This window comes from Sciurus carolinensis, chromosome 8, assembly GCF_902686445.1.
Source record: "Sciurus carolinensis chromosome 8, mSciCar1.2, whole genome shotgun sequence".
Classification (NCBI taxonomy): Eukaryota; Metazoa; Chordata; class Mammalia; order Rodentia; family Sciuridae; genus Sciurus; species Sciurus carolinensis.
This window is the reverse complement of record NC_062220.1, coordinates 815,787-840,786: the sequence shown is the minus strand read 5'-3', so window position 1 is coordinate 840,786 and position 25,000 is coordinate 815,787. Positions and strand designations below refer to the sequence as shown.

General features: G+C 50.5%; 1 protein-coding gene across 4 annotated transcripts in view; it reads right to left on the bottom strand.

The window, feature by feature from the left end:
* The window catches only part of Ptprn2 (protein tyrosine phosphatase receptor type N2), a 743,280-nt gene that overhangs the window by 397,556 nt on the left and 320,724 nt on the right, over nucleotides 1–25,000 (bottom strand). For all 4 annotated transcript variants that reach the window (XM_047562250.1, XM_047562251.1, XM_047562253.1 and 1 more), the window contains 3 exons: nucleotides 19,620–19,733; nucleotides 18,341–18,384; nucleotides 15,563–15,942 (listed from right to left, as the gene is read on the bottom strand). In XM_047562250.1, coding sequence (XP_047418206.1) covers nucleotides 15,563–15,942; nucleotides 18,341–18,384; nucleotides 19,620–19,733 — 538 coding nt within the window. The remainder of the gene's footprint in view (nucleotides 1–15,562; nucleotides 15,943–18,340; nucleotides 18,385–19,619; nucleotides 19,734–25,000) is intronic.

The window sequence follows — 25,000 nt, the reverse complement described above, 5'->3', positions numbered from 1 at the left end:
CCACATACACAAGAACACTCCCCAGGTGTGCATGCACCGCCCACATGTGCCAGGACACTCCTCAGGTGTGCACACCTCCTCCACATGTGCCAGGACACTCCTCAGGTGTGCACACCTCCTCCACATGTGCCAGGACACTCCTCAGGTGTGCACACCTCCTCCACATGTGCCAGGACACTCCTCAGGTGTGCACACCTCCTCCACATGTGCCAGGACACTCCTCAGGTGTGCACACCTCCTCCACATGTGCCAGGACATGCCCTGGGTGTGCATGCACTCTTCCACATGCACATGCATATTTAAGAAGGATATGCCCATGGGCATCCCCACTAGATGCAATGGACCACACACAGGTGCCCACCTGCCAGAACTGTATCCCTGTTGTTATGCACATCAGGCAGAAGCAGGGCAGTCAGATCAGTGGGAACCATGGCCATGATGGACATTCTGGATCTGCAAGGGCTGGGGCCAACTGGCTAGCCAGATTCCTTCTCGGTGAGGCCTTAGGCCTTGCAACCCAGCCTCCTTATTCTGCCCACACGGGTCACTCCCTCTCCGTGCCTAGCCCCACCTTCTCAGGTACCCTCTGTATGCATTGCCCTGATCTTCCTCCCTCAATCCTGGTTGCCATGGATTGACCAATGATCATAACCAGCTGGGATGCCAGACCCTGCTCTCCTCAAACTCTCTCTGTACCTTGAGAGAACCTCTAGGTTCCTCACTTATATTAAAATGTTTCCAGGGATGAGGTTGTGGCTCAGTGGCAGAGCACTTGCCTGGCACATGTGAAGCACTGGGTTTGATCCTTAGCACCACAAAAAATAAGAGAGGTATCTTAACTATCTGCAACTAAAATATATTTTTTTAAAGTTTCCAGTTGTTTCACACATTTTAATTGTCTCTCTCTCTCCATGAACTGTAAGCTCACTGAGGTTAGGAACCATGTCTTATTGCTCTTGTTTCTCCAAAGCCCCAGGCAGTGCATGAACCAAATTCCCAATCAACGTTTGTTCTCAAATCCCATGAATTTCATTTCTAGCCTGCTTTCCACTAAAGGTGATAAATAAAGTGCAGAGTGACTTTGTCCAAGCCCCACATAACTGGGCATTACTGTCCACAACAAGCAAGGTAGACAATCTGGAAGCTGAGGAAGTCAGCAGCCAGCACATTTCCGCGGGACCCTGGCCTCCGCAGTCAGAATTCCCAGTGTAGCACTGTGTGACAGGACAGCGGCACTCTGCAGACCCCGGCCGGTTGCCATGCTCAGCATGGAGGGCAGCACTTGAGATGATTGCTGCCCCACTCAGTGGGATGAGGCTGAGTGCGTGGGGTGCAGCTGTCACTCTCACTGTACAATCCACCGGCTCGCCTGTCCTTTCATGGTCAGATGATTTAGGAACGAGCTGCGGTTAATCTTAAAAATCAACGGGAGGACTCCACAGGTGCAGGTCTGTCGTCTAATGCTGCCTGGAGAACAGGTACCACGCTCTGGTCAGAGTCAGGAGTGCTGCACAGCCTTGCCCTGCACCCTGACCTGCAGCAGCAGGACATGTTCTCACCTGAGGGCCTTTCTCCTCTCCACTCATCTGAGGAGAACGACTGTCTGAAACCTTCCAGGGCTGCAGTTCAGTCGCTCTGAAGGACACTGAGGGATGCTGTAGAAGCCAAGATGGGACTCAAGCATCCTGACTGCCCACTGGCTGGGAAGCTCAAGATCCAGGGGGGAGGCGATGTTCCCTTTCCTGTGACACCCTCGCAGAGCTGAGGTTTCACTTTTTTTTTAAGAGGTGGGGGTCTTACTATGGCACCCAGGTTGGCCCTGATCTCCTGGGCCCAAGCAAGCCTCCTGTCTCTGTCTCTGCCTCTGCCTCCAAGTAGCTGGGACCACAGGTAGAGGAAGGCAGAGCTCTGGATGGCTGTGACATCCAACCCCAGCTAGGTGGTGCACACGCATTCATGGTGATCCTCTGCGACGGTGACGTGCCAGCACATCAGGGTCTTCTAAGACCTCCAGATCTCATGGGTGCGCGAGTCACCAGCCTCTCAGAACCTTCCACAGCAGAGTGGGGAGGGCCCCGGCTCCTGGCTCAGTTGGAGGGGCTGTTCCAATACTGTGCTCCCCCTGGCCCCACCCCTAGGCTGCCCTTGTCATCTAGAGCCCAGGGTGCACAGCAGCAGGCGAGGAGGCCTGCCAGAGCCCCATCTTGACAGGGACCTGTGTGCTGGGGCTGCTCTCCAGGCTAGACAGGCCCACGGGGTCAGACAACCACCACGCCCTCAGGCAGCAGTCAGGTACAGCACCTGGACCCAGCGGCTGCCCTCGATGCCCACCATGGTGTACTTCCACCGTCTTGACTCACTTCGCCCACTGCCACGAGGAAACGTTAGACTGAAGGTGTTCTTCTCACCTGTGCCCTTAGCAGAAACAAGGACACATCTGCTGCCACTGCCACGGCACTGGCAAGCTGCACACAGACTTGATGGCCCAGGTGGCAGGTGACTTACGAGGCACGTCGTGGCATTACGGTGCACTAAAAAGAAATGATCCTGCATTTCAGAGAGATCACAGGAAGCCACAGCAGGAGCCAGGCGCAGTAGGTGAACCTGGCCAGGCTGGTGAGGGGTCCCATCTGTCGGATAAAGCTTCGCAACCCTCCATGAGACCAAGCAAGCACAAGCCAGCACCTGTGAGAGGCCTGAATAAAGCTGGCTCCATGGGAAGTCAGTGGCCTGGCTGGGAACCCAGCCCCTGCTGGCTTCATGGAGCCCTGGGGTGACACTCCTGCCCTGCAGTTGTCTCCCTGGGGATTGCCCTGGCCCTACAGCTCTGGTAGGGCAAAGGGCAGGTCACCGGAGGCAGTCTGGGCTCCAGATCCCTGCCACCATGGCTGTTCTCTTGGGGTTCCTGGTGGACCTCTGGACTCTCTCCTGCAGGGCTACCTAGCAGGCCTTTGGCCACGCCGAGCACAGTGTGACCTGGGAGGACGGCTGTGCTGCGGCTGAGCGAGGGCCACCTGAGAGGCGAGGGAGGGGAGCGGGCACAGGACAGTAAGACTGGTAAGACTGGTTCAAATCAGAACACGGCATGAGTGCGGCACCAGAGGGAGACCTGAGACCCCCACACAAGGCCTCGCGCTGTGACCCAGGACAGGATTCTGAGGTTCAGGAAGATGGATGCTCTCCACACATCTTACCACGTACTTCCACATCCTTTCCCCACCCTTTGCCTGTGTCTCCCCTCGCTCGTCACCTTCTCAATGCCTATGGCAGGTGCCCAACAGAACCCGTCTGACTCCAGGTGGGCACCAGGAGAGGGTCTGATGGCACACAGAGGAGCAGATGTGGCCCATGCACTGGGGCTTGAGAATCACTGCCCAGTGCCCTGTGTCCACCCAGTGCTCTGTCCAGGTCTGAAGTTGGGAGGCCAGCATATGTGGACCTGGGGCTGCCTTGCTTCCCCTCCTGCCTGCTCCTCTTCCTCCTTTTCCCTTCCTCCTTCCCCTTCTGCTCTTCTGAGGGACGAGAACCCTGACTGTTTCCACTGGCTGGGGCTCTGCCCCACCTCAAATCTTCAACACGGGAACTCCATCAGGAATAGGAGAGCAACAGGTCAGGTAACCCGAAGAGCTGAATGGTGACAAGAAAGGGCATGCCCCTCCAGAAAGATCCTGTGTAGATGGCTCTGTGCTTGCTCAACAAAGCTAGTCATGATCCAGGAACAGGCTGGAGCTAAGCCCACCCCAGCACTAACCATAGGGAGCCTACCCACAGCACCCTCAGGACCTACCCTGTCTCTGTTTCTGTGCAAAGTTGCCCCTGTTCTCTGGGACTACCTGGTGCTGGGCAGGGTGGCCTGAGGCCCTGGCCCTATGACTGAAGCCCCAGGGGTATTATGGGCAGAGGGGTGGAACCAGGTCCGACGGTCTGGTCATCAGGTTGAAAGCCCCCTTCAGTCCAACTGGCTTCCAGAAGCACTGGCAAGTTCCTCCTGAGCACAGGGGCTTTGTGGGACAAGAGTAGTGGGCACTCCCTATCACCCATCTCGGGCCTGGCAAGTGGGGCATGGACACCTCATCTTCTCAAACACTCCGGCACATCTCTGGCAGATGAAGCTCTAGAAGCATCTCCCTCACTGGTGCTGCCTACTCGCTCACACAGAATGGCCACAGAGGACCCCGCCTGGGCCAGCCAGCAGGCAGGCATCATCTGCATCCACCAGCTGGCCTCCCCTAGACCCAGTTTTCCATCAGAAACCCTGAAGGAGAAATCACGATCCAGCCGTCTCTTCTCAGAACACTGAGAGGTGCAGGGTGGGGTGCAGGTGCCAGGCCACTTCCTGTCTTCACCCCAGACCACCCTGGCGTGCTCTCGGTGCCCACCTTCCCCAGCATTTTCCTGGCAAAGTCACATGTTCCTGTCTAGGTGGAGCTGAGCTCTTGCTGGCTGTGCCGGGCTGACGTTACTGCCTATGTCCCAGGTTCGACTCCAGGTGTGCCGTTCTCTTCCCAGCATCCCTGGGAGGTGGGCCCCATTGCCACCTCCCCAGAGGTGGAGAAGCCCAGCACATGGTGGCAGTAACCTGCCTCATCACGTGCTGGTGTGGGATCTTACCCTGGCAGTTGGCATCTTGATGTCTTCCAGCCACAGTGCCATCACAAGGAGAAGGTCACCTGGAGACAGAGCCTTTCCAGTGCTGCCAGGGCTCCAAGCCCTCCATGGAGTAGGTGTCTTCTATGTCCACTCCTCATATTTCTTTTCTTTCTTTTTTTGAAGGAACTTATTTCCAGCAATTTTATTTTTATTTATTATTTTTCCATATTTTTAATTAGTTCATTTTAATTAACATAATGGTGGAATTTGTTTTTACATATTTATCTAGGCATAAAATGTAACATTGAAATAATTTGGCCAATATCATTTCCCAGTATTTCTCCCCTTCCCTCTTTTTCTACCACTCTTTGGTCCCTTTTCCTCTACTAATCTCCCTTCCAATTTCATGAGACCTACCTCATCTTTCTTTTCTTTTTTCCTTTCTAGCTTTTGCATATGAAAGACATCATATGACCCTTGACCTTCTGAGTTTGCCTTATTTTGCTTGACGGTGTTCTCAAGTTCCATCCATTTTCCTGAAAATGACATAATTTCATTTTTCTTTATGACTGAATCAAACTCCACACCACATCTTCTTTATCCATGGACACCTAAGCTGGTTTCACAGCTTGGTTACTGTGAACTGTGTTGCTGGAAACATGGGTATACTTGTATCACTGCAGTATGGTGACTTTGACTCTTTAGGATAAATACCAAGGGGTAGTATAGTTGGGACTCATGGTGGTTCCATGCCTAGACTTTTGAGGAACCTCCTTGCCAATTTCCATAGTGGTTGTACCAATTCACAATCCCACCAATGGTGTAAAGGTGGTCCTTTTCTCCACATCCCCTCCAGCATTAATTATTGTTTATATTCTTGATGGCTGCCATTCTGACTGGTGTGAGATAGTATCTCAGGGTAGTTTTCATTTGCATTTCCCTGATTACTAAGGATGGTGAATATTTTTTCAAATAATTTTGGTCAATTGTACTTCTTTTGAGAAATTCATATGTTTAATTTACTTGCCCATTTATTAATAAGGTTATTTGGATTTTTTTAGTGTTAAGTTTTTTGAGTTATTTATATATTCTAGATACCAGTCCTCTGTCAGAAGAATAGTGAGCAGAGATCTTCTCCCATTCAGCGGGTTCTCTCTTCATATTCCTAGTTGTTTCCTTTGCTGTGCAGAAGCTTTCTAATTTGATTCCACCCGTTTATTAATGCTTGGCATTATTTCCTGAGCTTTAGGGGTCCTACTGAGAAAAGCTGTTGCCTGAGTCTATGTGCTGGAGAGCTGACTCTTCCAGGAGTTGCAACGCCCCTTGTCTAACTCCAAGGTTTTTGATCAACTTTGAGTTGATTTCTATGTAGGGTGAGAGAGAAGAGTCTTGTCTCATTCTTCCACATATGGACCACCAGTTTTCCCAGCACCATTTATTAAAAAGATTGTTTGTCTTCAACGTATGCTTTTGGAGTCTCTGTCGAGTATCAGAGGACCGTGTGTTTCTGCGGCCACATATGGCCAGGCAGCCTGCTGGGCCTGCTCAGACCCAGGGACACACGAGGTCTCCCACATGACTGCTATTGTCCCTCCGTCCCATGTGTGATGCGCCTTCCTCTGCTCTTGTCCCTCTGTCCCATGTGTGATGCGCCTTCCTCTGCTCTTGTCCCTCCGTCCCATGTGTGATGCGCCTTCCTCTGCTCTTGTCCCTCCGTCCCATGTGTGATGCGCCTTACTCTGCTTCTCAGTTTGTGTGTTGGCGTGAGCCCAGCTTTCAAAACCTCAAAGCTGAACTCACTGACTCACGGCTCTTCTTGAGGCACATATGCCAGAGGCTCCGCAGTGGGAGAGGAGAGGCTGTCCTCACAGGCCAGGATCTGGAGGCCTGTGCTCACCTCCACCTGCTGAGGACTGCTCCTGCCACCCTCACCCTTGCTGGGCAGGTCCCTCCCTGCAGCCTGACAGGACACACATGAATACCTTCCTCGGGGGTCTGGGAAATATGTCTCCCCACCCCATCTCAAAGGACTCAGGTATAATGGTAAAGGATCAAGCAGATGAGGCTGACAAAGCGAAGCCACCTCTTCTCCCAGCATGAGCAGCTGATAAAGACAGTGACAAGGCAACACCGAGCAGGCACTCCTGGTCTCCCTGCATGGGCATCAAGCTTACAACACTGCTGTGTTTAAAGAACTGCATCTGATTCCTCTAAGTCAACAGCTGGTCAATGCTTAAGCTGAGTTCTGGTGGCATCTTGCCCCAGAGAATCCCAAATTGGGATTCTCCACCCATCTTCAGTGCCTGAGGCCTGACTGACAGCAGGCCCAGGACAGGATGCTAGATGACCCTCCTGGGCAGCAAGAGCAAGGCCAGGGGCAGCCAGGAGGCTGTGGGCAGCCAGGAGGTTGTGGGCAGTCAGAAGGCCAGGGGCAGCCAGGAGGCTGTGGGCAGTCAGAAGGCCAGGGCAACCAGGAGGTCGTGGGCAGCCAGGAGGCTGTGGTGCCCTCCAGCCCATTTGCAGCAGGTGCAGCCCTGCCTCAGGAGCACAGGAGCTGCGTCTCTCTGACACAAAGACAAGCTCGCTGTGGCAAGGACTCCACTCGGGCCTACAGAGCTGCTGGGAGCAGAGTGCGTGACCGGATTCGGCAGCCTTCCACATATCAGAGGTGGCCTGCACAGAGACCACTCCAGGCCCACTACCACCTCACTGGGAGGATCCCCATGGACTCCCTGCTAACAGGGAGCAAAGACACCTGCACACCCAATCCATTCTGCTCAGGGTGACAACTGGCTGTCATCGGGAGTCTAAAATCATTGTGTTATGGTTTAGATGAGGTGCCCCCCAAAAGCACATGTGTGAGACAGTGCCAGAAGGTTTGGAGGAGAAACGATTGGATCCCTGATGGGGTTAACTGCATGGTGACTGGAGGAACGGCTGGAAGAAGTGGTTCACTGGGGGCATCGCTATGGGGTGGGTATTTTGTATATGGAGAGTGAGTCTCTCTCACTCTGCTTCCTGGTCATCACATGAGTTGGTTTCCTCTGCTACACTCTTCCACCATGATGTTCAGCCTCACCTGGAGCCCAGAGGAATGGAGCCTGCTGTCTGTAGACCGAGACCTCCGCAAATGTGAGCTCTAAAATAAACTTTTTTGACACCTATCCATCACCCAACGCACCAGGTTCACCTCCCGATCGTCCGACAACAGTTAACAAACTGATCGCTAACCACCAGTGGAGCACCAGCTGCCTGCTGTTGCCTGGAAGTTCACTGTGACAGTACCTGCAGGTTTGGTTACATGTGGCTGCTGCCATTTTCAGACAACAGCCAGGCCCCGCAGGACCCCTGTCCGGACTGACTGAGCCCCGTCTCCAGGATCCCTCAGCCCAACCGATCATTCCCTGCCTCTGGGGCCTCACATCGACTGATTGCTCCCTGCCGCCAGGATCCCCAGACCAACTGACTGTGCCCTATCACCGGGATGCCAGACCGACTGATTACACCCCGCCTCCAGGATCCCACAACCACACCAAACACGCTTGACCTCCAGGACCCCTGCATGACCAACCGCATCCCGCCTCCAGGACCTCCTGCTGACCACGGCCACACCCAGAGCTGCAGCTCCCCATTTGTCAACACATTTGGAAGCCAGAGCAGCCATCTTGGATAACCCTGGAAGCCGTAGCTCCGATCTTTAGGTGGGGCAAATCCCATCCTGTGACACCTGCTGGAGGCTTGAAGCCCATTGTCAGGTACCTCTCATGCATCAGGCTGCTGAAGACAGGGAGGTTTCATTACTATATAACTGTTATACTGTAGATTTTCTTTTTTCTCCTTATTGAAAAAATTTAAGCTTCTATTTCTTTACTTTTCTTGCTCTCTTTTCCTTTTGTTTACCTGTTCCCTCAGAGTCTCTTTCTCCCTTTTTTGCATGCTAACATCCAATTTCTTTTGATTACACTCTCTCCCTTTCTATTATCTAGAACTTCTGTATATTCTTTTCTTATCCCATTAACAGCCACATTCTACATCCCTCTGCATCCTCTTTGTCCTCCATTAGAAACTGCAGACCTTATTGCAAATCTGTTTTATTGAAGATAATATTTGAACTCATTCTGTTTATTATGACAATTTTGTTATTGTCCTCATAGGGGCTATTTGGTCTAGGATTGCATAGTGTCTGAATTGGGCACTGCTAATATTCATCTCCCCTTAAAGAAAGGGTTTTGGAAACCTATAGGGCCACTATAAGCCTATAGGGGGAAATCTGCAATACCACAGATTTGCACTGCTAGAGGGGAAGATATGTGAACAACATGAAAAAACAAGGGAAGAAAATGATCCAAACGAATCTAGATTCTATATTGAGTAGAATCCAATGACAGTATGTTAGAAGAAATGTCAGAAAAGGACTTCAGATTATACATGATTAAGATGATTCATGAAGCAAAGGATGAGATAAGAGAGCAAATGCAGGCAATGAATGATAATACCAATAAGCAGTTGAAAGAGCAACTGCAGAAAGCAAAAGATCATTTCAACAAAGAGATAGAGATTCTCAAAAAACCAAATGGAAATTCTTGAAATGAAGGAAACAATAAACCAAATAAAAAACTCAATGGAAATCATCACCAAAAGACTAGACCACTTGGAAGACAGAACCTCAGACAATGAAGACAAAATATTTAATCTTGAAAATAAAGTTGCCCAAACAGAGAAGATGGTAAGAAATCATGAACAGAATCTCCAAGAACTATGGGACATCATGAAAAGACCAAATTTAAGAATTACTGGGATTAAGGAAGGCACAGAGATACAAACCAAAGGAATGAACAACCTATTCAATGAAATAATATCAGAAAATTTCCCAAACCTGAAGAATGAAATGGAAAATCAAATACAAGAGGCTTACAGAACACCAAATGCACAAAATCACAACAGATCCACACCAAGGCACATTATAATGAAAATGCCTAACATTCAAAATAAAGATAGGATTTTGAAGGCCGCGAGAGAAAAGCATCAGATTACATATAGGGGGAGACCAATACGGATAGCAGCCAACTTCTCAACCCAGACTCCAGAAGTTAGAAGGGCCTGGAACAACATATTTCAAGCTCTGAAAGAACATGGTTGCCAACCAAGAATCCTATACCCAGCAAAACTAACCTTCAGATTTGAAGATGAAATAAAATCCTTCCGTGATAAACAAAAGTTAAAACAATTTACACATAGAAAGCCTGAGCTTCAGAATGTTCTCAACAAAATATTCCATGAGGAGGAGATGAAAAACAACAATGCAGGTCAGCAAAGGGAGGAACTACCTTAGAGAAAAACCACTCAAAGGAGAAACCAAGCCAACATAAAAACCAAAAATAAGCCAAATGACTGGGAATATAAATCATATCTCAATAATAACCCTAAATGTTAATGGTCTAAACTCATCAATCAAAAGACATAGACTGGCAGAATGGATTAAAAAGAAAGACCCAACAATATGCTGCCTGCAAGAGACTCATCTCATAGAAAAAGATATCCACATACTAAAGGTGAAAGGATGGGAAAAAACCTACCACACACATGGACTCAGTAAAAGAGCGGGGGTTTCCATCCTTATATCAGAAAAAGTGGACTTCAAGCCAAAGTTAGAAGGGATAAAGAAGGACATTTCATACTGCTTAAGGGAACCATAAATCAGGAAGACATAACAATAGTAAACATTTATGCCCCAAACAATGGTGCATCCCTGTACATCAAACAAATCCTTCTCAATTTCAGGAATCACATAGACCACAACACAATAATTTTGGGTGACTTTAATGCACTGCTGTCACCACTAGATAGATCTTCCAAACAAAAACCAAACAAAGAAACCATAGAACTCAATAACACAATCAATAACCTAGACTTAATAGACATATATAGAATATTCCATCCATCAATGAGCAGATTCACTTTCTTCTCAGCAGCACATGGAACCTTCTTGAAAATAGACCATATGTTATGCCACAAAGCAGCCCTTAGGAAATGCAAAAAAATAGAGATACTGCCTTGTGTTCTATCAGATCATAATGGACTGAGAGTAGAAATCAATGACAAAATGAAAAACAGAAATTACTCCAACACCTGGAGACTAAATAATATGCTATTGGATAACATAAAACATGGATAACAGAAAACATCAGGGAGGAGATAAAAAAATTCTTAGGGGTCAATGAGAACAACGATACATATCAAAATCTCTGGGACACTATGAAAGTGGTACTAAGAGGAAAATTCATTGCATGGAGCGCATTCCAGAAAAGAATGAAAAGTCAACAACTAAATGACTTAACATTACAGCTCAAAGTCCTAGAAAAAGAAGAACAGAATAACAGCAAAAGTAGTAGAAGACAGGAAATAATTAAAATCCTTGAAGAATATAGATGCAAAGATCCTTAACAAAATATTGGCAAACAGTATCCAAAAACATATTAAGAAAATCATGCACCACGATCAAGTGGGGTTCATCCCTGGAATGCAAGGATGGTTTAACATCCGTAAATCAATAAACGTAATCCATCATGTCAATAGAATTAAGGATAAGAATCATATGGTTATTTCAATTGATGCAGAAAAAGCATTCAACAAAATACAACACCTCTTCATGCTCAAAACACTAGAAAAAACAGGGATAGTAGGAACATACCTGAACATTGTAAAGGCTATTTATGCTAAGCCCATGGCCAACATCATTCTTAATGGAGAAAAACTGAAACCATTCGCTTTAAAAACAGGAACAAGACAGGGATGTCCTCTTTCACCACTTCTATTCAACACTGTCCTCGAAACTCTAGCCAGAGCAATTAGGCAGACTAAAGAAATTAAAGGGATACAAAAAGGAAAAGAGGAACTTAAGCTGTCACTATTTGCTGATGACATGATTCTATATTTAGAGGATCCAAAAAACTCCAGAAAACTTCTAGACCTCATCAATGAATTCAGCAAAATAGCAGGCTATAAAATCAACACACATAAATCTAAAGCATTTTTATATGCAAACGATGAAACAGCTGAAAGGGAAATGAGGAAAACAACTCCATTTGCAATAGCCTCAAAAAAATAAAATACTTGGGAATCAATCTAACCAAAGAGGTAAAAGATCTCTACAATGAAAACTACAAAACATTGAAGAAAGAAATTGAGGAAGACCTTAGAAGATGGAAAGATCTCCCATGTTCTTTGATAGGCAGAATTAATATTGTCAAAATGGCCATACTGTATAGAACCAAAAGTTCTATACAGATTTAATGCAATTCCAATTAAAATCCCAATGATGTGCCTTACAGAAATAGAGCAAGCAATCATGAAATTCATCTGGAAGAATAAGAAACCCAGAATAGCTAAAGCAATCCTTAGCAGGAAGAATGGAACAGGGGGTATCGCAATACCAGAACTTCAACTATACTACAAAGCAATAGTAACAAAAACGGCATGGTATTGGCACCAAAATAGACAGGAAGATCAATGATACAGAATAGAGGACACAGACACAAACCCAAATAAATAAAATTTTCTCATACTAGACAAAGGTGCCAAAAATATGCAATGGAGAAAAGATAGCCTCTTCAACAAATGGTGCTGGGAAAACTGGAAATCCATATGCAGCAGAATGAAACTAAACTCCTATCTCTCACCCTGCACAAAAATCAACTCAAAATGGATCAAGGATTGAAATCAGACTAGAGACCCTGCATCTTATAGAAGAAAAAGTAGGTCCAAATCTTCACCTTGTTAGCTTAGGATCAGACTTCCTTAACAAGACTCCTATAGCACAAGAAATAAAAGCAAGAATCAATAACTGGGATAGATTCAAACTAAATAGCTTTCTCTCAGCAAAGGAAACTATCAGCAATGTGAAGAGAGAGCCTACAGAGTGGGAGAATATCTTTGCCATTCATACTTCAGATATAACACTAATTTCCAGAATATATAAAGAACTCAAAAAACTCTACATGAAGAATACAAATAACCCAATCAACAAATGGGCTAAGGATATGAACAGACGCTTCACAGAAGAAGATCTACAAGCAATCAACAAACATATGAAAAAATGTTCACCATCTTTAGTAATAAGAGAAATGCAAATCAAAACTACACTAAGATTCCATCTCACCCCAATTAGAATGGCAATTTTCAAGAATACAAGCAACAATAGGTGTTGGAGAGGATGTGGGGAAAAAGGTACACTCATACACTGCTGGTGGGGCTGCAAATTAGTGCAGCCACTCTGGAAAGCAGTGTGGAGATTCCTTAGAAAACTTGGAATGGACCCACCATTTGACCCAGCTATCCCGCTCCTCAGCCTATACCCAAAGAACTTAAAATCAGCATACTTCAGTGATACAGCCACATCAATGTTCATAGCTGCTCAATTCACAATAGCCAGACTGTGGAACCAACCTAGATGCCCTTCAATTGATGAATGGTTAAAGAAACTGTGGTATATATATAATGGAATATTACTCAGCCATAAAAATAATAAAATTATGGCATTTGCAGGCAAATGGATGAAATTGGGGAGTATCATGCTAAGTGAGATAAGCCAATCTCAAAAAACCAAAGGACGAATGATCTCGCTGATAAGCAGATGATGCCACATAATGGGGGGTGGGAGGGGGGCAAGAATGGAGGAAGGAGGGACTGTATAGAGGGAAAAGAGGGGTGGGAGGGGTGGGGGGGAAGGAAAATCAGAATGAATCAAACACCATTACCCTATGTAAATGTATGATTACGCAAATGGTATGTTGTTACTCCATGTACAAACAGAAACATGTATCCCATTTGTTTACAATTAAAATACATTAAAATTTAAAACATAAATAAATAAATAAAAGGAATAAACTTTTTCTCCCCTACAGTTGTTCTGTTGGGTCTTTTAGTCACAGCGGTAAAAAGCTGACTAAAAACAGATTGGATGCTTTCACTGGGGAGTTGCCTGTCCCCATGGTACCACACACACACTCACAAGTGTGCAAGACACACACACACTGCACACAACATACCACATACACACTACATGCATGCCAAAACACACATTATGCAACACAGTATGCCTGTGTAACCATGTAGAAGGCTCCACATAATACACAACATGCCACAGACCACATACAACACAGAGAACAGAATAGACCACACGGACAACACACCACATAGGGCACCACACAATGCACAACACACCACTCAGCATATGCAAACATACCAAAACACACAACATACAACACTTGGAGCAATGTTGCCAGGGAAGGGAGAAACTCACAGTGCAGAGTACCTGACATATTTATAATGGTGCACTGTGGGTGACCCGCAGACACCTCATCTTTCTTCCATGGCGCAGAGACAGATCCTGCAGTGTGCGGCATGAGCACCTCCACGTGCCTGCCTCTCTCCACAGCAAGAGGGGGACCAGCACCTCCAGGCACCCGTCTAACACGCGCACGTGGTCTGAGCCAGAATTAGAAGTGGGCACTTGTCCCACTAAAAGACAGGTCTGGAGCCCGCTGCCTGAAGCTCGCCTGACAAGGAAGAAGAGCTCCATCGGCAGGTGGAGCAGCCCTGCATCTCAACCTGCAGCGTGAGCTGGGATGGCGCCTTTCGCCCAGCTGTGGACGGCGACCATTTCCCCCGCGGAGCCTGAGGTCCCCAGGGTGAGTGCCGTCTGCAGGCTGGGGGCAGGACTGCCAGGAGCTCAGCACAGAGCAAGGCCTGGGGAGCTGCAGGGAGACCGGTCTGGCTTCCCTGTAGCTCCTTCCCCGCTGTGGAAGATCGCTGAACGTGACAGGCTCGTGAACCCAGGAGGAGATGCCTAAGCAGACACAGCAGTGGAGGGCAGAGCCACACAGGCAACGCCTCAGCACGTGACCTCACACAGACCCTCCTACACCCTCACAAGCACACGCTCATACATCCTCACGCACCCTGACACACACTGATACATACACACCGTCATGTGCACTCGCACATGCACATACACACTTGTGTGTACATCCACTCACATGTACAATTCCCTCACACACGGATACATACATGCTCTCACACATGCACGCATACACATACATCCTATCACAAGTACACACTCTTATACATGTACCCAGGTACACAACACTCTCACCAACGTACACACATACACATACACACAAACACTCACACATACACGTTCTTAAACGTGGACACAGTAACATGTACCCATGTGCACTCGCACACACGCATGTACAGTCTCCTGCATGCAAGCACATGTTCACACCTACACATACCTACACGCTCACACACACACATGAATGCACACTCATATGTACACATACTCTCATACACTTTTACACATGTATACACACACCCACAAGCACGAACACGTGTGTGTGTGTGTGGGTGTGTGTGTCAGTACGTGGCTTCCAGGACTTGAGAAGGCACCAGGCTCACTGAGCGGGACGTCAGCTGTCGGGCTCATTAGTGAGGAGACCTGAGGAATGGGGCTGGCTGCCCCCAGACCTCTGGTGCAGGACGCCTGCACCCTTCCATCCCTGCATTCAGATCGAAAGGAGAAGAGGAAGGACACCTTGCAGGAGGCAGCCTCCCTCTGAGGGCTGACACGGTCCCGCTGCTGGGAGCATTCAACGGGGCCTGTCACAGGCAGGAGCCCGCACGGCCACTGCGCGCTGGCACTATCCCCACCCTGCATGCAGGCATCCCGGTAGGGCTGCTTGCCAGGCGCTCCACCCTGCTGGTCCCAGCAGTCCTGGCCCACAGGAGCTGCGCTCAGGGACAGGGCAGCAAGACCTGGTGGGTTGCTGCCTCCCCACCTGCAGCTCCACAGACACCTCCACTAGGTCTCCGAGTTAAAGCCATTTGAAAATAAAAGCACCTGCCTAATTCGGGAAGGCAGGCCTCCCACGGGACCTGGGGCGCAGGAGCTAAGCGGCAGCTTCCTACTCACTCGTTTCCTGTCACGATGTAGCCTGAGTCCTCTTCCACAGAAGGCTTGACTTCCAGCTGCAAGCCCTCAGCAGGCGGGCCCTGGGCTCCTGCCCGGGGGCTCTGCTCCTCCCGTAGGGCCCCTGGAACCCGGGCCTGCAGCTCCCCAGGCCCGGCAGCCCTGGCCTCTGAGCTCAACTTCTGCCACAGGTCCTTGGAGTAAGAGTGGCTCTTCACATTCTCCACCCCAGCACCCTCCTCTGCTGAAGACAAGGAGGCCTCGGGCTCCTCCGACTTCATGGTCTCTGATTTAGAGAGCTCTTCCAGAGTGGGGGCTCCAGGCAAGAGTGGAGACCTGCGGTCCTGCACCAGGTCCCCAGGTGCGGCCCTCAGTCGACTGACCTGGCAGAAAGGAAAGTCCTGTGAGAAAACATCCACAAGAGGACTGGTGGTGTTCGCGACGGAAGAGACCCACGGGGCAGAGTAGGGGCCTGAAGGGACGAAGCTGGGTGACAGCCCAGCCCATGCCCTCCGTCTGCACTCAGATTCATATCTAGATGAGGGCGACCAGCACACAAGGGTGAAGGTGCTTCCCTGGGGTCCCTCGGCGGGGCTTTCTGGAAAGCTGGACGTGGTAGTCCGTGTACTCTTTAGACTTGACTTTAAAACAGCCTGAGGCTGCAAGACCCACCCCACTAGAAGCAATGAACACATGATAATGATAAATAACGGTGGTGACTTCATTTACTGAGCTCTTACAAAGACAAAAGCCCTACACTAGATATTTTAAGTACATGAACTCACTGAATCTTCATGAAAGCCTAGGAGTTGGGAACTGTCACTCACCCCCATTTCACAGGTGGGGAGAATGAGGCAGTGGAGGTGAGCCCAATAGCATGTCACGGGGGCTTGTGCTTGCCTCCCACCAGCAGGGGGGTCTCTGGTCCTCATGAGGGCTGCAGTCACCAGTCTGACCCCCAGCTGTGGACACGAGGCTCCTCGGTCCTCTTAATGGCATTCTGACCAAGGGCTGTGACAATTACAACATGAGCACTGACTGCAACCCAGACGCTGACTCTGAGCACCATCTCGCTGAACTACCCCAGCCCAGGAGTGCAGTGCCGCTCTGACCGCTGTTCTGCGGTCAGACACTGACCTGCATGGGACCACAGAGATCGTGACTGGCAGGTCTAGAGTCTGAACTCAGGACTAGCGATGTCACAGACACCATCTCCAGCCAGCACAACGAGGTCTCCTTGTATGTGCCACTGGGAAGTGCTACACCATGCAGCAGAGTTTTAACCAAGAAATTATATCTCCAGTGTGATATTAGACAGAAACGGGAATCAGATTTACTTTACAACTTGCTTTACCCAAACACATTTACTTAGGAAATTAAGGAAGGACCCTAAAGGGAATCTCTCCCTTTTTGACTAAGTATCATTCTTGACTTCTCCTTTTGTGCTTTTGAATATTTAAACAAAACCATAGTTTGATGAAGATGTTTGCTTAAATTTGGATCCTGAATTACAACAGTATGCAGCACTTAAGTTCCAAATGGAGACAGGACAATGTCCTCAGAGTTTCTTAGAAAAGGAGATGATATTCTCACTTAGGTGGCATTTCACACAAAGAAGAAAAGGAAGGCGTTGGTAAATGAGTAAACTCAGTACACCCAACATTCAAACGCTCTTTTTGAAAAAAAAAAAAAAAACCTGCTTGAAAATGTAGCCCAGTAATAGAGAAAGGAACCAGGACTCAGGGCCTGGAAGACAGCAGCAGTGGGCGGAGGCCGGGCACCCACCTGGCAGCAGACCCAGGCCCAGGGACTGGTGCACCCTGGCTGCACCCATCTCCCTGCCCCTACTTCCTAAATTCATGAACTGCTTCCTGACCCCAAGAAGTGGGTCACCACTTCACCACTCTGACAGAGTATCCACCACTGTCCGGATTTAAAACTGACCTTTCCTTCTGGTTCTTGCTAAGCCATGAAGGTAACGTCACAAGAGAATTGCTCACCAGAGTATTTTCTCCCACTCCAACAACAGCTTCAAAGAACCACACAAAGTCACTGCCCCTGCTTATGAGCTGATCTGTGCATCCGTACGGCATGCATGGACAAGCAGGTGTCCCGAGCTGGGAGAGCTAAAAACTAACAAACCCAGTGGGCACATGGAGGCGACTGCAGGGAACGGTCCTCAGGAAGCCCGTGCACACAGCAGATGGCGCAGCACTGCCCAGCAGGCCCCCTGAAGGAAGGCAGGCCTGCACCTGCACAGCCGAGCCCGGTTTCCACCAGGACACTGCAGCTGAGCAGCTTCTTATGGAATTAACCAACTTGAATTTAGTTGAAGTAGCCATGTGCTGCCGGCAGCCGCCAGGTCAGCCAGGGCAGGTACGCATGGTCCACACCTGCGCTGGCGCTGCCAGGCAGCCCCAGGAGCGGCAGGCAGGGCCCTGTGGCCTGGGAAACAGATCTGTGCTGTCATCACTTGGCACTGGCACCCCCAGGCAGGGAAATCTTGAGAATATCAATGTTCTTTGTCCTATATTTATTTTTCATTTTCTATGATAGATGCACATTAACTTATAATCTGAAAACAGGTATTTTTATGTACCCTAGAGTACACAATTCTGTATGTACTTTTTACACTTTTCTCGATTTTGAGATTATGATGATTTCTCTCATACTTTTCGGGGGGAAAAATCTGCAGATCATAAATGTTCCGACACTTGAATAAGAAGATCGTGTCCATTGCCGGGTTTTACAGAGCCAGTGTGCATGCAGCATCCATCTTACCTCGGGGAACCGCCCCTCCTCCTCGTCCCTGAGCGCTCCGTTACCTGCAAGAGACAGGAGCATCAGCCACATCCCGCCAAGACGCAAGCGAAGGTTTCACAGTGTGTGAAAAGACGCTATGAGCCCCTCTGGACAGAGGGTGCTGCCTGCACTGGCCCCTCTCCCATCATGACACAGCGTCCTACAAGCTTCCACAGGGCAGACCTTTCACCAGCTCAACCAGAGACAGAGAGTCAGCAGCGGACAGCCTGCTGGCTCCAGGTCCTGTACCTCAGCACCCTGTGTCCTCAGCAGAGTCCTCTGAGCCTGCACAGTCAACCCTTGCAAGCCACATAGAGCAGTGTCCAGCCAGGGTGGCTGCATGGCCACTGACTCAGGTCACCTTGCAGTGGGCAATGCTTTTCTCCAAATAAACACCTACACGTGACTCCCAGGGATGTGGGGTCATCGCACCCAAGCCACACAGAGGCTCCAGGTCCCCTCCGACCTGGAGCCTGCTGGGCAGGACCCAGGACCTCTGTAGCAGGAGCCCTCCACACTGGTGGCTGATCAGTGCATACCTCACTGTGGCAAGGCTACTTTCCCCTCCTGTGCCCCCTACTTCAGCTTCCAGTAAGCCTGTGGCCCAACCCAGAGGAGGAAATCATGTTCCCCCTCCCTGACTTTCAGCTCATGTTCTTGGGCAGCTACTACTGACAAGACATCAAGTTAGCCGTTTGCTAGGGCGCCAAGAACTCTGGGAGCAATCAGGCAAGTGAGGCTGGTCAGAGAAGACCTGTCTGCTAGCAGCTGCCTGATCAGTGGAGGCAGGCAAGGAGATGACTTCCACTGCCCCACTTCGGCAGGCTCAGAGGGTGGGCACAGGCAGTCAGATGAAGCCCTCCAGCTCTACTGTTCAAATGTTTGACAACATCTACGCCCAGGATCCAAACAGAGACATGGCATCACTCCTGGTTTCCTAATTCCAAAGCTCAGCACGGAGGAGCTAACCTCCTGGCAGAGCCACCTGCCATTCACCGTAATTGCTCTGGGGCTCAGTCTGGTGAGAAAGCTTTTAGAGCAAAAGCTCAAACAGATAAGATCATTAATCTGAATCCCATCTCCCCAGCAGAAAGAAAGCATTTCACCCTGCTGATCCGCAGGTCTACGTGCCACGTGTGACCACAGCCCTGCCCTGAATCCAGCCCAAATGCCGAGGGCCCAGGGAGAGGAGGTCACCCTGGTCTGCTGCTTCCAGGCCCTCTGCCGCCCCTGAGCTGGCTGCCCTCTGGCCACTCACCTTGCATGGGGCCTGCAACTGTGCCCACCATCTCCTCCAGCTCCAGGGGGCCCAGGTGCTCCACTTCAGCTTGGCGCTGCCACAGGTCCTTCAGGAGACTCTGAATGAGCACATCTGGAGGACAGAGAAGCCAGCACAAGACACTGTGGTGGGTCTGTGGGGTGGACGTGAGAGAAGGCCTGGCTGCAGGGAGTGAGGGTGACCCTGTAGGCAACATTCCTCAGCCTCACACCAGGCGCTCATCAAATACCTGCTTGTGGGTCTGAAACACAAACGGCCCTGCAGCCCTCACCAGAGCTCAGCAGCTGTAACCCCAGGAAGGAAGGGCAAGCTCCTCCACCAGGTTAACAGCAGGAGGATTCAGGCAGGGGCTGGAGAGGGGCAATGCCATCAGGCCTGCAATGGATGGATGGGCCCTGGGAAGGAGGCCACAGACATGAGGGGCAGCCAGAGCCCAGCATGTCCATACTGCCCACAGGAGACCACAAACAAGGAGGGAGCGCCAGAGCCCAGGTGCCCACTGTCATTGCAACACCAGTGTTTGCCCTGCAGTGTTCCCTTCCTGCAGTGCAGAGAACCTCAGCCGGCTCTCTGACAGCACAGCCCAGGCCCCGGGGCACACAGGGCGGCCCTGGCAGTAGGGCTGTACCTGAGAGTTCACCTGTGAGTGTGAAGCTCTGCCTGTGGAAGCGCGTGGTGCCACTTCCCTCACACTCTTCTGCCCAGAGGGCAGTGAGTAAAGGGACTACAGAACCACAGTCTGGGGCAACGCTGCCTCCCAGGGAGGGCCCAGGAGCAGGGGCCGGAGATACTCAGGACCACGAGGTGACCATCGCCATCTCTAGATGGACGCAGAGCAGCCTCCACCCTCCACCCTCAGCAAGGATGGCTGCAGCTGTTGATGATGCAAACCAGGCAAGAGGAGAGAATAGCAATCCAAAGAAAGAGGATCACATTTTTCAAGACCCTCTATTTAGAAGTTGTGCTTGAAAATGACATAGTTCATCTCATTCTTCCTCACCTCTGCCATATTTTACACTACCCACACTCCCTTTTTCTTCTAAGAATGAGGGAAAATATGAGGCCCTTCTGGTGATGAGACAGGTGTGGGGTCTCAGGTCACAGGACCACAGCTCGGGTCAGTCTCTCTGTTTACTTCACCTGGGTTTCTGCATATTCCTTTACTCAACAGTGAAGATGCTGGTGAAGACAGGAGCAGGTTGGCAGGTGAAGCTAGGAAGGAGGTGGCAGGAGGGGAGGACAAGCTGTGGCAGGAATTCTCATTGTCCTCCTAGGAAAGTCACTGCCTGCCTTCACGTCAGGCCTCCGATTGAATGTCTCCTGGCGTGAAGGCTAGGGCCTCCACACTTGGGTTCTGAGGCAGCGTCACCTGGAGCTCACTGAGTGGGCAGAGGGTGTCCTTAAAGCAAGCTCTGTACAGCACATGGCCTTCGCCCTCCCACAGCTGGGTGTGAGTCCTCACTCCCACTCCTGTTGTCCAGCACAAGCTGAGGCCCCCACAAGGACTGGGGTAAAGGCCTGCACGTCCACCCAGGGTAGGGACCCCTCTCTCTCTATCCCAGCCTCGGCTTCTGAATCACCATGTATGTTTCTGAGATTTTCAAGGGGTGTGCCACAGGGACGGCCAGTTCCTAGACAGTGGGCTCTCACTCTGTGTCCCCCACGTTTATGGGCTATCACATTCAGGGCCACTCTCCACCTGGCCTGTCACTCCAGGGCAGGGAGACCACTAGTGCAGCCCCAAGGCTGGCCAGTACAGGCCTGCCCACCCTGCCTGGCCCCTTCCTTCCCAAAAGCCACAGTGAAGGAGCTGCTGGGCCCCTCCTTCTATCTTCAGCCCACTCTGTGCTTCTGGCATGGCCCACCTGCCCCCAGGAGCCTTTCCAGTGGCAGCTGTGGCCTGCCCACTGGCCTCACCACACCTGAATCACAATAAAGCCTCAGCATTCAGCAGCGTCCTGTGGAGGGCTGCAGAGGTCCTGGGGTGACTACCTCCTCCTCTCTCTTCTCCACGTGGAAGCTCTGGGGCAACCCCTCTCCGCTCCCGTGGCCCACCATCCCCACGGCAGTCCTTGTTGCATGCGGCCAAGGACGGAAGGCCATCCTTAAGAGAACGGCCAGCACTGAACATGAGAAACATACTCTTACAGACGAAAGCTTGCCCAAGCCACAGAGAAGGCTCTGAGCCATCAGCTGCTCCCTCATGCCAGCGACAGAGGCTGAAAGCTACAAAAGCCCACGCAAGGGGCATCGTGCCTCCTGCTTCCAGGTCAACAAAGGCACAGCCTCCAGGAAAGGTAGATGTGCCTAGGGGACCACAGGCACAGCGGTCACGGCCACCATGCTGTTTGGAACACTGCAGTTTTCTGTGGCCTGCAGAATCAGGAGGAGGCTCCCAGCCCAGTGCAACCTGCACCTCCTGGTGTGGTTGCTGCCACCAGACCCTTTCCTTCTCTGGTGCCTACTGCCTCATGAAGCCTTATCCAGGCACCCACCTTCCAGGGCCAATCTGACAGCAGAGGGCTAACTCAGTCTCCCAGAAATGGACATGAGGGAAGAGGTGTAAAGTGGCAGCCAGCAGCCCCAGACTGGAAGATCTCTGGTCCTTGAGGCTCCCTAGAGCCCCAAACAGCCCAGTCAGTCTCTGGGATGACTCTCCCCAGAGGTCTTGGCAGAGGTATAGCAAGGGCTGCCAAGTGAACTCCAAGAACCATCCCCTCACATGGGTACAGCTGTCCCCAAAGCCCTCCTCTGCCCTGGAGAGGCCAGGTGGTGGCTCCACAGGCCAGCACAGAAGGCCCAGCCGTCGCCGAGAAGGGGCCCACTGAACAGGCAGTGGCATCATTCCGAGGAAGGAGAAGGCGGGCCCAGGAGGACAGCGCCTGCAGAGCATGCCACAGCTGGCCACCAGGCCACGTTCCTGCTCAGGAGGGCTGGGCAGGAGGCCACCCCTGGGCCTGGGTGCTTCACGGGTGCAGCTGCAGCGGCAGCCTCCAGTTGGCCGTGCTGGTCTTCTTGGTGTCAGCCAAACGACATCCAGATTTTTACAACATAGCCTGACTAAAGTCTTTTCACTAGCAAGCTTTAAAACATAAAAATATAAAACCTCACATTTTCTAAAAAGTTTGAAAATATTCTTAATATTTATTTTTAATCACTAACAAAAGTGAAAACAAGTTGTTTACTAGATTTCCTAAAAGATAAACCCAAATTGCATCTTTTTGGGAAGAAAAAAAAAAAAACCTAATTAATTCAGAGCAAAAAGTGTTAAGAATGTATTTTAAATAGACTATCAGTAAAATATGAAGGAATAAGAATAAAAACAACCCCCAAAGTGCACAGTTGCGTGTCAAGCCTTGCTGTAAACACGTCACAGAGGCGGCCCCCCTGCGCAGGGGCACCCCAGCAGGACGCCGCTCCCCTAAGGCACTCAACCAGGCGGAGCGGGTCCACCTGTCCGCGAGAGGGTGCCACCCGGTGGTGAAGAACAGGAGCTGCTGGGAGGGCGCGGGCTCTGGCTCCAGAACCAGGCTCCAGAGAGGAATCCCGGCCACCCTGATCCGGAGTCAGCAGCAGGTCAGCGGCCACCCTGATCTGGAGCCAGCGGCAGGTCAGCAGCCACCCTGATCTGGAGCCAGTGGCAGGTCAGCAGGCGCTCCTCATCCCTGAGATGGCATTTCCCCACTGACTTGGCCAGGGGACCCACTACTGTCCATCTCTCTGATCCCAGAAATCTGCGTATGTTGTGTATCTGAAAAGATCATTTCTAGCCCCCTCCCCAAGGCCTGTGTGTGGGGCCACTGTGGTGGGCTGGAAATGCAAGGTGGGAGAAGCAGCCATCAGGGCAGGGTTAGAACCTGGTCTACGCTCGCGTCCCGAGCAGACCACAGAGCCAGCTGCTGATTCTATAGCACATCAACCCTGCCCGGTGCTCCACGCCCTTACTTCCTCCCTGTGGGGGCCAAGGTCCCTGTTCCCTGCCTGCCCAAATGCCCCCCGGAACTCAGCTCTGGTGCAGGGACCCCACCCCAGGTCTCCTCAGGGCATCGGCAAAGGGGTTCAGGAGGTGAAGGGCCCTCTTTTTCTCCTCCCTTCCACAAACACCTACTGCACTGTTTCTGTGCACAGTCCCTTTGGAGGTACTGAGAAAGACCAGTAAACAATGACCTTACATCCACGTGACTTTCAGTTCTATTAGAAGAAATGGAAAATGAGCAATTAAAAACAGACATACATAGACTATCTGGTAGTGACAGATGGTATGGAGATAATTATCCAGGTAAAGAGGATGGGAGCCAGGACAGAAAGTGGCATTATACATAGGATTACTGGAGAGAACTTTCTGAGAATGAGTTCAAGCACAGATCCAAAGGAGATAAGGCACAAGCCCAGTGGGTACTGGGAAAACACTCTGGGCAGCTGTAAGAGCAAGTACAAAGGCCCTGGGGCAGAAACTTTTTGGCATTCTGGACTGGGGAAAGAGAAAGGAGATCAGAGCACCTAGGACACAGCAAGCAGGGGAAGAGCTAGCAGGACAAGAAGTGAGAGAAGTGATGAGGCAGGGGCCAGAGGTGCTGCAGGGTCCTGAAGACCACGAGAAGGCTTCACTTCTAGGGAGTGGTAAGAAGCCCACGTGTGCTTGAAGCAGTGTGGGATCATCAGATTCACAATTGCAAAAGAACCACCCTGCAAGGTAGAGAGCAGGAGAGACAGAGAAACAAAAGGAAGGCACCCACTAGCAGTTACTTGAGGATGAAGAGCAGTGGGAAAATACCCTTTAAAAGCCAGCTAGCCCCCTCGGATGGAAGAACCACAGCACAGAGCACAGCCAAGGACCAAGACAAGCGTCAAAGCTGGAAGAACCACAGCAAGGAGCACAGCCAAGGACCAAGACAAGCGTCAAAGCGAACATTCCTTGGCTCCCTCCGTTATACCACGTAATTCCAAGATCTGGCTAGCTTATAACGCCATTGTAAGCAGCTTTCAGGACTCCAAGTGGGCGCCACGGGGAATTACATCAAGTATCAGGACAGCAAACGTGGGGTCTGAGTATATCAGCTCGCAGTGACGCACGCATGACTGCAGCCCGACCGAGCGAGGCCACACGTGCTCAAGGGGTCCCCCAACAAAACGCCATGTGCATCAGAGGGTGGGCCCTGAATGCGGCTGGCCTCACAGATGCTTTAACAGAGGAGGCGAATCACCCAGCAGCCTTGCTCCTCAGCACCTTTAGTACCACCTGCACACGAGGGCACGTGGGTTAGCTGGACACTCACACTCACCACTGCCACCACCACCATCACCCGCACTTCACCACCACCATCAGATCACCATCACCATCACCACCACCATCATATCAC